General features: G+C 39.6%; 1 protein-coding gene across 3 annotated transcripts in view; it reads right to left on the bottom strand.

The window, feature by feature from the left end:
• GRB14 (growth factor receptor bound protein 14) overlaps nucleotides 1-19141 on the bottom strand; it is a 127444-nt gene that overhangs the window by 48106 nt on the left and 60197 nt on the right. The window contains exon 1 of one of the 3 annotated variants that reach the window (XM_079782842.1): nucleotides 11314-11606. The exons of the other annotated variants lie outside the window; for them this stretch is intronic. Coding sequence (XP_079638968.1) covers nucleotides 11314-11376 — 63 coding nt within the window. The 5' untranslated portion in view covers nucleotides 11377-11606. Of the gene's footprint in view, nucleotides 1-11313; nucleotides 11607-19141 lie in introns of those variants that run through there. 3 annotated transcript variants of the gene reach the window in all.

Genomic DNA, 19141 nt, shown 5'->3' with positions numbered 1-19141 from the left:
AAAGCAGTATATAGTTTAGAGAAATCAAGTAGTGAGGAGTCTTAAATTCTTTCTAACAAGAGATATTCAACACTACACTTTACTTCACCATGAGCAGTACATGTCCAGTTAGTTATATTATCTCAAAACATATCATCAATATAAATAATACAGAAATTGATTGACACAAACAGGTCCATTCCATACCCCCGTGGCCCCTTTCAACGTTATTCCCTAGAATCCTTTCTCATTCTTGATCTCTAACCATACTTTTTCTCAAGTTTCTTGAAATAGCCATGCTCTTTCCTATCACAGGACATTTGCACATACTGTTTCTGCTGCCTAGAACCCTCTCTCCACCTTCTACCGGAACACTGTTTCTCCACCTTCTCTACACACCCCATTCAGAGAAACCATTATTTCTGCCGGGAAGCTCTCAGTGACTCTTCCAGTTTAGGTCCAGGCCCTTTGCTCCACGTATGCAGGTGTGCGACTCTGTAATTACTATGCACCGACCTCAGAAGGCTGCATGATCGCAGGGATGATGTCAATGTTTGCTTCCCACTATATCCCCAGCAGTTAGCACAGCTCCGGGCACATAGTGAACAAACAAACATGATTTTAGTGATGAGTGAAACCATCATGTGTAGCCCTGTAGGAAACAATATTAGGGATTCCAAAATAGCAGCTTTGAAACTTCACAACGTCTGAAAACTTCTAAATATATTTTCTTATTGATTTCAGAGAGGTAGGGAGATGGAGAGAGAGAGAGAAACATCAATGATGAGAGAGAATCATTGATCTGCTACCTCCTGCATACCCCCTACTGGGGATCAAGCCCACAACCCGGGCATATGCTCTTGACCAGAATCGAACCCGGGACCCTTCAGTCCACAGGCTGATGCTCTATCCACTGAGCCAAACCAGCTAGGGCAAGGTCTGAAAACTTCTAAAGAAGAACAGAAACATATGGACCAAATAGAAAAGATAGGCAAGGTTTCATGAAATATGTGAAGTAAACAAAGGTGGGCCAGGTGACTTTGATGGTCCATTTCAAGCCTGGGAATCTGTGAAAATGCAAAAAAAGAAGAAGGTAGGAGGATATCTGAGTGGGACAAATATAATGAGCAAAGATACTGAGGACTGAAAGAGCAAAAATATGTAGAGAACAGTAAACAGAGCACTATGCCAAGATCAGAGGGACAGAGTTATGAGGACCAGCTGAGCAATCACAGGTGCCTGTGGGAGGAGCATCTTTAAAGGCCCAGCACTGCTGAACACTGGTTTCCATCAGTGCCAACTAGAGAGGGGGCCACGACAATAAGGGATCATTTTTAAGATACATAAATGACAGGGTACCCTTTTTCAATGAATGAAAATATAGAATTACATTTAACACGCTAAGCGCCCAGTCAGTCACCGGTGACTGACACTATACTTTCTGTCCGGAAGACAAAACAGGCTGGGCGCTTAAGTGTTAAATGATAGTTTTACAAGCATATGATTACAAAGAGGTAAAAAATAAGGATAAATAACCACATGATGATTTAATCATTTAGGAAGCCGCCCAACTACAAGTAACAGAAAAGCTACCCTACAAAATTTAGGTTTCATGTTGTTTTTTCTCACATCCGAAACCAGAGGCAGGCAGTTCGGGGTTTTGGCGATGCGATTTCATCAAAAGTCACCACTGGCCCAGGCTCTTCCTATTAGTCTGCAATCCTCAAGGTCTCACAGGATGAATCACCCCCATACCTCCTCGGCAAAAACTGAATTGTGTACATTCCCATGTTACTACATTTCAACAGGAAACTCACAGGGCATGACTGGGTAAAAGAGAGGAACTAATGCAGGGCGAAAGGACCTGTGTTATTGTGGCCCCTATAGACCTTACAGGAGTTCTGGGTATGAACTCGTGTCCCGGCCAGCATCAGGCCAGGCCAAAGAGGACCAGTATGGCTTCACTACTGGAAATGCCACACTTGGCAGGGCAGAGGATTTAGCATGGCCACACCTGGCAGCTTGGATCCGTGACACTGCCAAATCATGCCACAGCGAGGCTTCCAGCCAAGAGAAGAAAGCCAGTCTGCAGGGACAGGGAGGCCCAGAAAGTTCCTCAGTGCCCCTCGGCTCTACTCTACTCCCCTACTCTGTTCTTTACTTTTCTGCAATCCGTACCTCAGGCCAAGAGCCTTGCAGACTGTCCTTTCCTTGGGCCTCCTTTCTCCCTAGAGGGGATGAGATGTTACAAAGAGAAATTGGAAGCCCTTTCAGTTTGCTCTGTTATGTGGTCAAGAAAAAAAAGAGTAATAAAAACACACACCACACAGCTCCAATTTCATCATGAAAGAAGTCCAACTAAAAACTAAGTCCAAACATATCCTAAACCATGGATGTAGAGGTACACACACATAAACATATGCACATATAAATGTTATCCTAGAACCTAAATCCAATATGAATAATAAAGGGGGTCAAATCACAAATCCCACCCATAAGCGCCCAATGACTCCATCAAAGGAGTGTTCTCTGAGGCCTGGTGTTCTTGAAACACGTACAATTCCTGCGAAGATGCCAGTGCTGACTAATCCAACCTCGAAGTGAAAAGACCTTTGCAAGTGTTAATGCGTATTCATATTTAAAGCAAAAAACCACTGGTCATGCTTATGTTGGACGCAGTGTTGCCCCAGTGTCTCATTTCACCTTTTAAGCAATCATTTCTTCCCGGAATAACCACCGGACATGTCTCAGCAAAAAAGTTAAAAACTGTCTCACATGGTGAGAAAGAAAGACAAGTTGAAGAGGAGAGGATGAGTGTTTAGAAGACAGAGGGGATGGCACAAGGGGAGGAAAGAGATTTATTGGAAGCCAGGACACATCACACTGTTCAATTCTTGAGCTGGCTGGCATCAGCTGAAGCACTGTTAGGAACTACCTTATCTTACGGATTCCTATAAGCACATTTTCTCACATTTAACCTCCCTGACACTGAGATGTAATTTACCATCAATGGTCTGTCATAGTTTAATTAGAAGCATATAAAATAATGATGCACCTTATAATTTAAGCTTTCACCGAATCAATGAAACAGGCGGTTTTCAGTCTTTCTGGGACATGTAGGGTTATTATTTTACAAACTTATAATAGCAAACAAAATATCACTTTCTAAACCTAACATTCCCATGCTGTGACAGCATGAGGAACAAATGGTTTGTATACAGTTTTGTAATTTTACCTTTGCTTCATTTCTCTAAATATTTACTTTAGGTCAGTGTAAAACACGTGTAGCACATATTCCTGTGAAAGAAATGGAATCAATGCTGTTAGAATCTTACAGTGTACTCATTAGAAGGGCTCTAGGAGAACACCCACTAAAATCCTCTCATTTTGCCAGTGAAGAAGCTGAGGCTGAGAGGGTGTGACTTGCCCAGGGATCCCCGCTGGTCACTGGCAGAGCCAGCCGGGGAACCTGTCTCTGGGCTCCTACCTGACCCTGTTCCCTCCGCTCTTCTCATCCAACTTGCATGCTCCTTTAAGCTGCTACTTCTACAGAACATCGTAGATGCAAGTGTTAGATAACTGAACACCAGAACATAAAAATGCTTTTGTGTCCCAAAGACCTAGCTTTTTGAATGTCCAAAAATGTTTTCCTTTGTTTCACTTTCCTTAGCATAATTTGCCAGGAAAGTTGCATATACTGAAATAGCCAGCAGAGGGAGTCTCGATTTCCCAGTAGGTGAAAAAAAGAGGAAGAAATAAGGTGGTTTGCAAATTACAACTTGAACACTATTAACCTTATGGAGGTCCTGTTTAATATAATTACAAGCTTTGTAATAAAGTTTATACCTGTTTTTAAATATTCTTAATTCTTTGAATTTTTAAGGTAAATCATGTCTACATCTTATACCTCAATATGAATTTGTTTGTACATACTGTGTGTGTGTGTGTGTGTGTGTGTGTGTGTGTGTGTGTGTGTGAAAGTCACCACACCTGGAATCTCAAGGGGAGGTTCTCTCTGGCATTTAGAATGGTAACGTCAAAATTTTTCTTCAAATCTTGACAGAACTACCTAAACTAATTTGACTTCAGATACGGTGAGATACTATTCCTGACATGTTCACAAAAACAACTGAATGTATGTGTCCAAATATGGATGTCCAAGTAGGAAGTTACAATCACTTACTAACAATGCTATTTTTGCCAAAATGGATTTTTAATTTCTCTTTTGGAGCGGTCTTAAGAGCAAGCATTTTTTTTAAAATATTTTATTGATTTTTTACAGAGAGGATGGGAGAGGGATAGAGAGTTAGAAACATCGATGAGAGAGAAACATCGATCAGCTGCCTCTTGCACACCCCCTACTGGGGATGTGCCCGCAACCAAGGTACATGCCCTTGACCGGAATCGAACCTGGGACCCTTGAGTCCGCAGGCCGACGCTCTATCCCCTGAGCCAAACCGGTTTCGGCCAAGAGCAAGCATTTTTAATATCCTACAGGGATAGAAAATCTTTATCCTCTCAGAGGGTTTAACATCTGAAATTACCAAAGGTCTTGCTTCCCTTTTCTGCCAAAAAGAGATGCTTATTTTCTCGATTTGGCTTAGGGTGCTGGGGCACGGCCAGGAGACCGGCCCTAAGACTGCCCCAGCAAGAGTCTGAGACTGTTAACCAGCCAGCTATTTTTAATCTGCCTTCACTGCCAAATGTGGACCAAGTGCTGTAGTTTATAAAGTGATATGGGGCACGGGCCCTGTTCTCTTGCAAGTTCAGTCCAGGTGCTCACGGCAGTGATGGACGCTGGAGCCCACTCTGTGAGCAGATCCTAGACTGCCAGCTCATCAGCTACAAGCTTCAGATTCCTCATTCTGGAACACGGACCAACTGGCAAACTGAGAGCACTCAGCTGATATTAGAGATGTGCTTTGACATTAGTGGTGTACTTTGGGTAAGACACTTACCTTCTCCAAGCCTCATTTTCCTCCTCCCAACTTGTCCCTCAACCTTACAGGGTTCTTATGAGGATTAAAGGGAATGTGTAATCAGTGCTGAACAGCTGATGGCTGTTTTTATTTTTATTGGTGTGTGTGGAAGGCAGTGCGTACACCAAACTGTCCACAGCAGCAAGCTGGGGCTGGATATGCTAACAAAAAGGCAGGTGGACCAGCTGAGGCGAGCCTTGGGCACATGACTTTTTACCACAAGATATGAAACCCAAGGAAAATGATGTGACTGTGACAGACAGACAAAGGTACAGAAGAAAGGTCAGTAGCAGGTGAGTGCCAGAAGAGCCCAATTTTATTTTGTTAAAAATTGTGTTTGTTGAACTGATAGTAATTTATACCCACTCTGCACCTTAAGTCCAGTGATGATGAAAAGTGACACAGCCCTGCCATCATGTCACTAACATTACAGCAATGACACCTCTGTCTACTGGAACATGTCTGCACACGAGGCCCAATTCTACTTCTTTCAAATATGCAACCCATGAGTCCCTACCAGACACTCCCTAGGATAGTAAAAGGAGAACTAACATAACCCCCTATTAGCACCTAACCACCACTTATCAGCATACAATAGTGGGTTTAATATTTTTTAATTCAAATTAAAGTCCATTCATAGAAATAGGGAGAGTGTTAAGTGTTTATGAAACTAGTAAAACATGCCATTTTACAAATTGGAGATGGGGTAGCAATTCACATTTGCTGAGCTCCTATATGGCAAGTATTATTAAATATCTACCCTATTTATCCTCACAACTGTTCTGTATAGAAGCATCATTACCTCCAAGACAGAAAAACTGACTCTCAGAAAGGTATAAAAGAGGTACCTTACATCATACCACTGATCAGTGACAGAGCTGAGCTCACACTCAGGACTTCCTGGCTCCAGAACACACGATCTCTACTACACCACTTCTCAAAAACTCACTTCTCAGGAAAAAAAAAATGTGAAAACACAAAATCCACCCATCTCAGTGGCACCCTTCCTGGGTGAATATGCTGTAAGTGACCCTGTATAAAAAGTTAAAAGGGCAGCAGAAAGATCAAGGTTTGGCAAAAAACGAGAGCTCTGGGCAATAACTATACTCACTACCACATCGCGGCCACCTTCCAAGCAAGCCAACCATCTGAATTCAGGGCCCCATCTGTGGATTTTCACTAACTCCCCTACTCGGCAAACCTGCTCTCCCCCCACTCAGCACCCCTTCTACTATCTGCATACAAGAAATAGAAAACGTTTGTTCAAAAATCAGAATCATATTTTGTATCTGTTGTAACAACAATAAAAATCCAAGGGACAAATACATACTGGATGCCTAATATATCCAAGCTACTTGTAGTGGAAATGGCTAGTTGCCCACCAGGAGCCACCCTTCCCTTCTCCCTTCCTAATGAATCCTGATTGGGTGAGGATTTGAGGAGGGCAATGAGTTGAGTTCAAAACCTACATGTCCTGGCCTCCCTTGTGTCCAGGGTTGACCATGTGACCCAGTCCTGGCCAGTAGGACATAAGCAGACGCTCCTGGTTATTTCGGAGCAGCACACTAACATCCCACAGAACTGGCCGGCATGCCCTAGGTCCTCCGCATGCTGCATGCCAGGAATGTGAACAGGATGCCTGCAGATTTGCATTTATCTTTCCTTAAAAGGAAAGGGACACACACTAAGGAAGATGTGAGAGAAAGCAAGAAGCATAGTGGCCTGAGCACATTGTGAGGCTGCCACATTCGCTTTGGACTGATTCTTCCTGTAAAGTAAAAGAAAAATAACTACCTTCCCTCTTTAATATGCTTCTTTTGAGTTCTATGATTACATAAAATTAAATTCAGCCTGGAACTGACAAAGCAGTTTGTTTAAAGAGCCTTTCCCTTAAATTTAAAAAACCTAGTTGGAAGACAAAACGAGACAAATTTTATAAACCAAATAGGGTAAGATACACAAAAAATACCCCAGATACACAAAGAAGACTTGAAGTGAAATTTGAAAAGCCAGAAAGCATAAGATAGCTAATAAGACTTAAATATCATAAAAGGTAACAATAAAATTGGTCACATGACAGTAGTTACTGAATTGAGAAATGAGTAACAAAGGCATGTCCACTGATGCTGAATGGAGACACCATTAAAATGGATGAGAAAGAGTATTCCAGGCTTCACGATGGTACCAGAGCTCAGACACAGGCAATAAGCCACCTTTGGAAAAACAAACAGGAGCCTGGAGTGGTCTATAGGCCACTGAGCACAAGCCTGGGAGCAGACGCACAGAAGGACAAACAGCGAATGCTGCTGGGGGCACAAGGAGAAAAACAATGTGCGGGAGGGAGGTGTCACGGTGAAGTTGGGGAACTGTGGTAGGTCCAGGCCCTGAAGCACAGTGAATGCAACATACATTTGGACTGATTCTTCACGTACCTGAAAGGTTCTGAACAAAATAGTGATATGATGTTTCATTCTTTGCAAAATCGTGTTCAGTTTTTTTTTAAATATAGCAATGATTCTAATTGTATGAAGGTAATTAATATAACAAACTATTCTCTTGTATAGAGGGGGACTAAATATTCTGTTAAATGGCACTACTCCATATTAGACTCACGAACTTCATATTTTCAAAAGGATATGAATCTTAAGAAACATATATCCTAAAAATTATTCCTTTTCCTCTGAGATTTGAGACTCTTCAGGACTGTGTGTGTTTATCAACATCTCTGTAACTATAGTCTAGAATGCAGAAATGCCTGAAAGCATAATCTACAAAACAACATTAATCTGATAGAGGCATGAAACATTTCTACCCACAGAACCAGAATATAGACATCTGGCCTTATGACTTTGCAGCCTTTCTATAAAAAAAAATGCGGATTTTATTTTGCACTTAATGTATACCTTACAATTTAGTTAGCTTGAGTCTTTAGTTAACTCTTTGGAACCTTAAAGTGTTTTCTTGATGCAATGTACCAATCTAGCGCTCTGGGTATAAATTGTCTCTCTAAATCTCTCTCTCTCACACACACACACACACACATACACACACACAGGCACACAAACACACTCATTCTGTTGCCTACAATTGCTTTCTGAATAATGTGTTTTCTACACTAGAGTATATGGGAGTTGGTGGAGGTACAAAGAAAGATGAAAGAATTTGCCTAAACTAATTCCAGACTAGAAGTTGAATGGTAATTACACACACTATAAGGCAATTTCATTGACATATTAACTTCAGGAGGTAACAGGTATCTAGGAGAAACACAGGAAGTCACAAGACCTAGATTCTATTTCTAGCTTTGTCATTGACCTTTTGAGTGACCCTGCGTAAGTCACTCACACCCATGAGACTCAGTCTTCTCATCTGAAAAAAAAAAAGCATAACCTAGTAGTTATCTGAGAAAAAAATGAGGTAAAGGATTCATTCAAAACCTTTGGTGAGGATCTGATAATTTATAAGAGATGTGATAAAACCATCTTCACTAGAATTTTGATTCACTAGAATCGAGGAAATCAGTTCTAAATACAATTAGAGAAAGCCAAAAATTTATTTACAATTTGCTTGATGGGAAATCTATCAAAATACTCGGTTCCACAAAAATCAAAGTGTATTTGATCTGCCACAAAAAAAGACCCATACAATGTTGAGGGCCATATTTAAAATTCAATTTCCCAATCACTCTCAGGAGACTCTTACAGCCAGATACACTAACTGATTAGAAATGTACTCCCAAGTGCTGCTGAGCATTTTCAGAAATGTCCTCAGCTTTTCAAATGATTAGGATTCCAGTTGGATAATTATTTGGCAAGAACTACTCATTAAAGATGAGCAAACTTTATGCCAAACCTGTGGGAAAAGTACCTGCCTTCTTGGGAACGTAAAAAGCTGCTCCAAAAATACTCTGAGAAATGCTTGTACTGATTTGTAAAAGCAGCATATTATGGTGCATACAGAAAATGACAAGTTAATTACAAGTGTGGAATTATTTTCTATCTTGTTGGAGGGAAAAAAGAAGTATGCTGTAATCAGAGCAGATGTATGTTTTTTAGCCAGAAAAATAAGAGGTTTCTAAAATTTTTAAATTTTTGAAATAAGAGGTTCTAAAATTTTCAGAACAATTTTATAGACAATGGGTCCTTTGGGGGTTACAATATCAGGTGAAAGAAGTGCTTTCTGCAAATGACAATGGGCTAAAATATATGAACATTTAATATCTATACTCAATGGAAAGGAGTAACATAGATTTGGGCTTAGGGAATTCTGACTTCTGTAATTATTATAATAGAAACCTAGCAAGAAGCTTATTATCAAAAGACCAAGAGAAATCCCAATGATGTGTCCAGTGGCAGTTCAAAACTAACATCAGTTATAACCACAGCTTTCCAGACTACTCTTGGTTTGCGACTCACCAGGCAGCGCCAAGGTGTACTCATACCACTTTCCCTAGACTAACTGCTCCAAGTCCTTAAAAATGACAGCACCTTTTTGTAATGTTTTATACTCTCCGAAAATTAAAAAAAATGGTATTTTTTCTGTAACTATGGAAATGCAAAATATATTATTTGATTCACAGAACTACATGCAAATAAGACTTAAGAGAGCACTGACTGGGAATCTCTCAGCTGTTATCATCCAGGTGAGGAAATAATGTCTCTGAGAGTCTAAGTGACATGCCAAGGTCACAGAGCCAGTAAATGGAGAGTCCAGGTGGTATGCTTTCCACCACACCAGCACCCTGTCCAAAAATCCTCATGAAGAGCATTTCATGGTCAATCTGCACTGCAATATTAACTGGACAAAGAAGAAAAACATAAGAACATAGATTTGATTTATGTTAATATGCCTTTTCACATCCCTAGTGATTAAGAAAACCTAGATGATCATCATCAATGCACTGCCAAGCCTAAATCAAAATAAAGATTCAAAGCAAAATATTTTAAATTAAATTTGCTTAAAATGAGAGAAAATTCCCGGCCGGCGTGGCTCAGTGGTTGAGCATCCAACTATGAACCAGGAAGGTCATGGTTCAATTCCCGGTCAGGGCACATGTCTGGGTTGTGGGATCAATCCCCAGTGTGGGGGGTGCAGGAAGCAGCCGATTAATACTTCTCTCTCATCACTGATGTTTCTATCTCTCTCCCCCTCTTCCTTCCTCTCTGAAATCAATAAAAAATATATTAAAAAATGATAATAAAATAATAAAATGAGAGAAAGGCATCAAGAAAGATTATGAACAAACATTGGCAAAATTACCATATACTATTCCAGTGCCAAGTAAAATGTCCCTAGTGAATAAATTGGTGGATAGGATAAGAAAGCAAGTTGAAAACCTAAAAGTTGAAAATAACAATAGAGAGATACTTCTATTTTTTAAAATCCATCTTAATCGTTAGAGTTGTCATTTTCAAATAAATTAAACCATGACCTTTGACTTAGTGGAATACACTAATAGTTAACTAACAGTTAACTATTAAAAGTCGGGTATGGAAATAAGTATTGAAGTTTCTGGTAGCACCAAAATAATTCAGAGAAAATATTGCCAAAAATGTGCTTTTGTGCTTTCTTTTTCTATGCAAGATATTTGATTCTTTAAAGAAGTCAATACAATATTCTTATTTGGTGCAATTTCAAGAGAAGTTTAGTATATTCAGTTTTACTTAAATGGTACATTACACAGTGTATTTATTACCTTATAAAATATACTGCTGCAAGTCATGAAAATAATCTTTGCAAAAAACTAACAGAAAAACTATTTTCATACACAGGCTTGATTGCATTAATAATTAACAGAAAGCCCTTTCACAGGGAAATTTACTGCAAAGTTTTTCTTAAGCAAATAGGGAGAAACTCAATCCAAATGGGTAGAAACCAGAGAGTAATAAACTGGAGCTACATGTGTAAGCAGTAAAAACAATTATATAGTCCATAAAAAAATGAAGATGGATGTATAAGAAATTATAGTCAAACAAAGAAACTGTTCCTCAGTAAACAAATAGAAAACATAATAGCTAGCAGATTTCCTATTGCACTCAAGGCAAAGAGGCCTGAAGTTACAATAGAAGGAAGAAAAAAAAGTAAAAGCTTCAATACAGTCTCTAAATCACAATGCCCTGAAATGGAGACTGAACTGCTTTTACAGGGAGCTTTTACTACAGAGATGTTCTAGCAAAGATGTTTTTGTTTTTTTCCCTTAGTCTAAAGCCAATAACATATTCTTTAATTACCTGTAGCCTCAAGGAATTAGAGTCTCTCTCAGGATATGTAACTAAAGTCTCCAACATATTAATAAACACACGGTAACAAGGAAAAAAAAAAAAACAGCAAGGAAAACAGGAAAAGCAGTACATACCCTCGTCTGTAGAACTAAGGGTGTTATTGCAGGCAGAGTGACTCTCCTCGCACTCAAACTCATGCCTGCTCTTCTTAGTATGATCCCCTCTCGTAGATCATGGACGAAATGAAAGAAATCTTTTACAGTGACTCCTTGAGAATCTCAGGGCTCAGTGAAAAGAAACAAGTAGGAAAGCAATAAATGTCACCCTGCTTGTGTGATTCCAATCTACCCAAAGCCTATTAAGGATGACTGTGGGACAGGAGCAGGCAGCAACCAATCAAAGCTGGGAAAACTCCGCCTTTGTCCTTGGAGACACATTCTGATACTTTTGTTGATGATATTTAAAGAACCAGATGAACAGGCATCTCGTTCACTTGACTTTTTTTTTCCAAAACAATGAAACTCAATGCCATCTTTGTTGACTAGCCAGTTTTGTCTTTACTTTACTAAAACATTTCAACATATGGCAGATAAGAAACTGTTTACATTGGCCTACTTAAAGTATATAAATAGGCAGATGAACTAAATTTATTTATGCTACTCATAAAATTGATAAATGAGTCAACTGGAATGCATTGCAGAGGAACAAAAAATAATCCTGAAGTTAGAATTGGTCCAAAAGTGCTAATTTACATGTTATAATAAAAGATTCCTAACATATTTACTAGTATATGCATTTCATCTCCTACACAGCTAAACTTTTAGTATCGTGGACCTTTCAGCTATCCGTGAGGTTACACATTTAAATATTCCTGTTGAATATTACCTAAACAATCAACCTAAAAATAATGTTAAATATAAAAGGAGCAGTAAACTATAATATATGAGTCTAAAAAGCTTGTTTTTAAGAAGCACAGATATGTGTAACTTAGCATATTTTATTCAATGAAGACCACTTAAACAATAATCACTGCTCAAAGCAATACCAACATTTTAATGATCATTTTGCCTTTTTCCTTACAATAACTAAGATTGTATTCTATGTTTTGGAGAGTTGGAGAAGGGTCAAAACTAAACATTGCTCTCTAACAAGAAAAAATTCAATAATATCTAAATAGAAAGTAAAAGAAACACTAAAAATGAGCAAGGGTAACCTGAGTTTTTATAATTATAAAATCCCTCCTGAACTGATCCTTCAATAAGCACCTACTCAGTGCTCTTCAACCATGACACTTGGAAGAACCCCCTGCCTTCACCATGAAGAACTCCTCTTAATTTTTAGATCACAACATAATTGTTGTAGTCACAAGGCAAAATGAAAGATTCTCGGCAACTCAGACACAAACTTTCCACTTCATTATCCAGATTGCTTTTAGTCAGGGTTCACTTTACTGCCTTACACTTGGGTGAGTTTTATATGCATGGTGATCTCATATTCCTCAATTAAAAAAAAAAAAAAAAAGAAAGAAAGAGGAATACTACACTCTTCACAAACTCTAGTGTTTCCTACTTTGATTTTCAAAACCTATAATCCCTCACAATGGTATCTAGGGGGAAGAAAATTCACCTAATATAACAAGTCACAGATGTACACCAATAAAAAACCATCAGAAAAGAAAACTAATGAAGAAGTCCCATTTATAATTGCATCAAAAAATAAATTTAACCAAGGAGGTAAAAGACCTGTACTCAGAAAGTTATAAGACACTGAAGAAGGAAAATGAAGAAGATACAAATAAATGAAAGCTCATGGGTAGGAAAAATTAACATTGTTAAAATGTCCATACTACCCAAAGCAATCTATAAATTGAGTGCAATTCCTATCAAAACACCAAAGGTGTATTTCACAGAACTAGAACAAATAATCCAAAAATGTATATGAAATCACAAAACACACTGAATAGCCACAGCAATCTTGAGAAAAAAGAACAAAGTTGGAGAAACACTGTACAAGATAACAAACTATACTACAAGTCTATAGTAATCAAAACAGCAAGGTACTGGCATAAAAACAGACATGAATCAATGGAACAGAATAGAGCCCAGAAATAAGCCCATGCCCTTATGGTCAATTAATATTTGACAAAGAAGACAAAAATATACAATGAGGTAAAGACAGCCTATCCAATAAATGGTGTTGGAAAAATTGGACAAATATATACAAAAATAAAAGAGACCCACCTCCTTATACCATATACAAGAATAAGATCATAATAAATGTAAGACTTAAATGTAAGACTTGAAACTATAAAAATCTTAGGAGAAAACGGGCAGTAAAATCTCAGACATTTCTCTTAGTAATATTTTTTCTAATATTTATCTTAGGACAAAGAAGATAAACAAACAAAACTAAACAAATGGGACTGCATCAAAAGAAAACGGTTGTGCACAGCAAAAGAAACCATCAACAAAATGAAAAGAGAACCCACTGAATAAGAGGACATTTACCAATGATACATCTAAGAAAGGGTTAATATCTAAAATTTATAAAGAACTCATGCAACTCAACACAAACAAACAAACAAACAATCCAATTAAAATATGGGGAAAAGACCTGAATAAACATTTCTCCAAAGAGGACATACAGATGGTCAATAGATATATGAAAAGATGCTCAACATCATCAGAGAAGTGCAAATCAAAACCACAATGAGATATCACCTCACACCTATTATAATGGCTATCATTGATAAGTCAGCAAACAATAAGTGCTAGAGAGAATGTGGAAAAAAGGAAACCCTCGTGCACTGTTAGTGGGAATGCAGACTGGTGCAACCACTGTGGAAAACAGTTTGGCAGTTCCTGAAAAAATTAAAAATGAAACTGTCTTATGACCCAGCAATTCCACTTCTGGGGATTTATCCGAAGAAACCCAAAACAATAATTTGAAAGAATATATGCACCCCTATGTTCATTATAGATGAGTGAATTAAAAAAGCTATGGTACATATATACAATGGAATATGACTTGGCCATAATAAAGAATGAAATCTTACCATATGTGACAGCATGGATGGACCTAGAGGGTATTATGTTAAGTGAAATAAGTCAGTCAGAGATAGACAAATATCATATGATTTCACTCATATGTAGAATCTAAAGAATATAAACGAACAAACAAAACAGAAACAAACTCATAGATACAGATAACAGGCTGATAGCTTCCAGAAGGGGAGGTGAGGGACTGGGTGAAAAAGATGAAGGGACTGAGAAGTAGAGAATGGTAGTAACAGAATAGTCATGGGGATGTAAAGTACAGCACAGAGAATATGTCAATAATCTTACCTTATAATAGAGAAACATGCAAATTGACCGCACCTCCGCTATGCCCACGATTGGGCCGGCAGGAGGCTGGGGGAGGGACTCCGGGTGGCATATCCGCCGTTGAGAAGTTCAAGATGGCGGTGCCAAGTGGCCGGGCCCATGCCACCGCTCCCGGGGGTGCCTGGGGCGATCGGCACCCCGGGGGGGCGTGGCCGGGCCCATGCCGCCGCTCCCCAGGGTGCCTGGGGCAATTGGCACCCCGGGGGGGCGTGGCCGGGCCCCTCCCGCCGCTCCCGGGGGTTCCAGGGGCCGAGGCTTTCCGGGCCTTGGGCACCAGCGGGGAGCCTGCACCGATCGCAGGAAACCACTGGGGGTCAGCTCCTGTGATCGGTAGCAGGGACGCTGGGTGCGGCGAGCCCAAGGCCAGGAAAGCCTGGGGCGGAGGCTTTCCCGGCCTTGGGCACCAGTGGGCAGCCTGCACGGATCGCAGGAAACCACTGGGGGTCGGCTCCTTCGATCCTTAGCAAGGATGTTGGGTGCCGCCAAGCCCAAGGCCACCGCCCGGGGCCAAGCCCCGACCCTGAAAAAGGCAGAAGGCGGTGGCCACAGCCAAGGCCTGGGTCCCTGGTGCCGGCAGAAAACTGGTGTAGGCAGCCAGGTGAATGAAGGTCTATTGCACAAATCTTCGTGCAAACGGGCTACTAGTACTGTAATAACTATGTATGGTACTGGGTGGGTACTGGAAATATACAGGGGAACACTTCATTAAGTATATGGTTGTCTAAACACTATGCTGCTATACAGTATGTTGAAACTAATACAAAACAATACTAAATGTAAACTGTGATTGAAAAAGAATGTTTTTTAATGTGCAATAAAGAAAAATGTCACAGACAGATCTAGTTTGGGAGTATTCATTTAATCCTTATCTAGTTAGATTTATTATGGTCTTTAAAAATAAAACTACATAACAACAAAAATCTACTAATACTAGGAGCAAAGTTACCATTTGTGAACTAAAAGATTCTAGTTTAACCTTTTTGTCTGGCCAACAATAACAAAGCCCACAGTAACTACATATTTTCAAGTTTATTACCTACTAGAGGCCCGGTGCATGAAATTTGTGCACAGGTGTGTGTGTGTGTGTGTGTGTGTGTGTGTGTGTGTGTGTGTGTGTGTGTCCCTCAGCCCAGCCTGCACCCTCTTCAATCTGGGACCCCTCTAGGGATGTCCAACTGCCCGTTTAGGCCCAATCCCAGTGGAATCAGGCCTAAACGGGCAGTCTGACATCCCTCTCACAATCCAGGACTGCTGGCTCCCAACCGCTCGCCTGCCTGCCTGATTGCCCCTAACCACTTCTGCCTGCCAGCCTGATCAACTCCTAACCACTCCCCTGCCAGCCTGATCGACGCCTAACTGCCCTCCCCTGCCGGCCCAGTCACCCCTAACTGCCCTCCCTTGCCAGCCTGTTCGCCCCCCACTGCCCTCCCCTGCAGGCCTGGTTGCCCCCAACTGCCCTCCCCTGAAGGCCTGGTCGACCCCAACTGCCCTTCCCTGCCGGCCATCTTGTGGAGGCCATCTTTTGTCCACATCTTGTGTGTTGGAGTGATGGTCAATTTGCATATTACCTCTTTATTATATAGGATACTCGGTTTTTCCTTTCTTCTTTGTTCCATTTAGCTTTTGAATATTATAAAGAAGTATGATCTCTGATTTTAAAAATGGGGTTCCAACAGAATCAAAGCAATTCATCTACTAATGCATGAAATAAAGTGCCCACAATGTGCCAGGCACTGAGTCAGGCAGTAAAAACACTTGATGAATATGGTATGGTCACTGCCTCATAGTGGAATAAAGATTATTTTATTATAGTTTGTTTTTTATTTTTATTTATTTTTTCTTTTTTTTTCTTTATTGATTAAGGTATTACATATGTGTCCTTATCCCCCCCATTGCCCCCACTCATGCCCTCACCCCCCTGGTATCAGTGTCTATTGGTTGGGCTTATATGCATGCATACAAGTCCTTTGGTTGATCTCTCTCCCTTACCCCCACTTTCCCCTACCTTCCCTCTGAGGTTTGACGGTCTGATCGATGCTTCTCTGTCTCTGGATCTGTTTTTGTTCAGCAGTTTATGTTGTTCATTATATTCCACAAATGAGTGAGATTATGTGATATTTATCTTTCTCGGACTGGCTTATTTCACTTAGCATAATGCTCTCCAGTTCCATCCATGCTGTTGTAAATGGTAAAAATTCCTTCTTTTCTACTGCAGCATAGTATTCCATTGTGTAGATGTGCCACAGTTTTTTAATCCACTCATCTGCTGATGGGCACTTAGGATGTTTCCAAATCTTAGCTATGGAAAATTGTGCTGCTATGAACACAGGGTTGCATATATCCTTTCTGAGTGGTGTTTCTAGTTTCTTGGGATATATTCCTAGAAGTGGGATCACTGGGTCAAATGGGAGTTCCATTTTAGTTTTTTGAAGAAACTCCATTTTTAGTTTTGAGACACTGTTCTCCACAGTGGCTGCACCAGACCACCAACTTACACCATACACAAAAATAAACTCAAAATGGATATAGGACTTAAACATAAGACAGGAAACCATAAAAATATTAGAGGAATCCACAGGCAGCAAAATCTCAGAAATATGCCGAAGCAATATCTTCAATGATAAAGCTCCTAGGGCAATAGAAACTAAAGAGAAAATAAACAAATGGGACTACATCAAAATAAGAAGCTTCTGTACAGCAAAAGAAGCCATCAACAAAACAACAAGAAAGCCCACTGTATGGGAGAACATATTTGCCAATGTTATCACCTCTAAGGGTTTAATCTCCAACATTTACAGGGAACTCATACAACTTAACAAAAGGAAGATATCCTAATCAAAAATGGGCAACGGACCTAAATAGATACTTTTTGAAAGAGGACATAAGAAAGGCCAAGAGACATATGAAATATAAGTAAAAATCACCCTCAGGAGAGGGCTAAGTAAGTCTAATAGTGATTAAATGCCAAATACCAGGAGTGCGCCAAGGTAGGAGAAGAAAGATCATGGCAGGCCTCAAGAAGGAAATGGCATTTGGTTTGAAATGTGATAAAGGGACAAGAATATGCAGAATTTTATAACTGATGTGGATACAGAGTGATGTTGTCAAAGCTGACTCCAAGGTTTGAATCTGGGTATGTGGAAATCAAAGTTGCTGTTTTATATCACAGTATGGGGCTTTTAAAACACTAAACTGAATCCCTCGAGTCAAAACAATGTCCATAGTTATGTCTGTATTTATTATGCAGCATACCTGCTCTATAAGGGCTTAAAAAACATTACAGACAACTAACTGCTGATGTGTGATGTCATCTCTTTGGAACACTAGTTCATAAATTTTTAGTGAAAACCACAAAGAGCAAAATGTGACATTCTGTGCCTCTATGTTACTGGAACGGTATCTATCTTTGAAAAACTCACATATACTTTTCATAGTCAACAGGCTGAAAGACTAATGAGATGACATTCAAACTTAATATAAACAGTCTCATTGTTCAAATCCTTCCTCAGTGTTCATAATGACCCTGCTTTATCTTACTTCCTAGTTATTGTAGACACTGATTCAAAATTTAACTTTTTTATCATTACTATAAATGACTTTCACACTCACTAAGCTGTCATCTGAGCCTTAATTCCCTCAGCTGCTGCAAAAATGAGGATAAAAAGCTATGGCCAACAATTTCGGAACTGCTGTGAGGATCAAGGAAATCAAGTTATTGTACGGCCTGGGAGAGCCCCAGGCAGGTGCTGGAAAACACTCCTTGAATTCCTACTGCAAAGTATTGGGCTTAAGATGCATTCTCCTTAGGTTGTCACAGGTCTTTATTTCCAAAAATGAAATTTTGACATAACATCATTTTAATATAGCAGGGTCAATAATGAAGCACTATAGAATAGTACTGTCCATTATTTCAGTTTTTGCTCAATATTTTAATAGAATAACTGTGAATTTTGCCACCAAAAAGGTGCATAAGCATGTTTCAATGTGAATTAATAATAACAAAAATAACTATTATGATGATCATTAATAATATTTATGTGAGCACCCAATATTAGCCAAGCACTGAGCTAGTTTTCACTTTATCTTCACAACTCTATGAGCGAGGCATTAGTTATTCAATAGATGATGAAACTAAGGTCAGAAGAGCAGACAACTAAGAAATGGGCTCAGATAAAAGTACATATTGAACAAGAACTTGCTCAAGTTCATAAGATACATGAGCCAATAAGCCAAGGTGAAAACAGCATCTGGCCATCTCCATGACACTGTACTATTCCACCCAACAATATTTTCTCCCACACTGTGCTACAGAACTTGATATAATATCAGCATATAATGTCATCCTCAACAGCCCTTGTTTCTGATGCACCTAAATGTTTATTTTACTAACTGAATGAATATGTATGGAGGGCCTTACTATGTGTAACCTATTATGCTATTTGCTATGTGGAACCCAAAGGTGATAAACTTCTGATTCCTATTTACTAAAGAAGCTGACACATGGTGACATGTAAACAATTAGTCAGAGTACTAGAAAAATTGGGATCTGGGCAGAAGAAGAATGCTACATAAGCACAGC

Source organism: Cnephaeus nilssonii, assembly GCF_951640355.1.
Source record: "Cnephaeus nilssonii genome assembly, chromosome: 10".
Classification (NCBI taxonomy): Eukaryota; Metazoa; Chordata; class Mammalia; order Chiroptera; family Vespertilionidae; genus Cnephaeus; species Cnephaeus nilssonii.
This window is presented reverse-complemented; position numbering and strand designations above follow the sequence as displayed.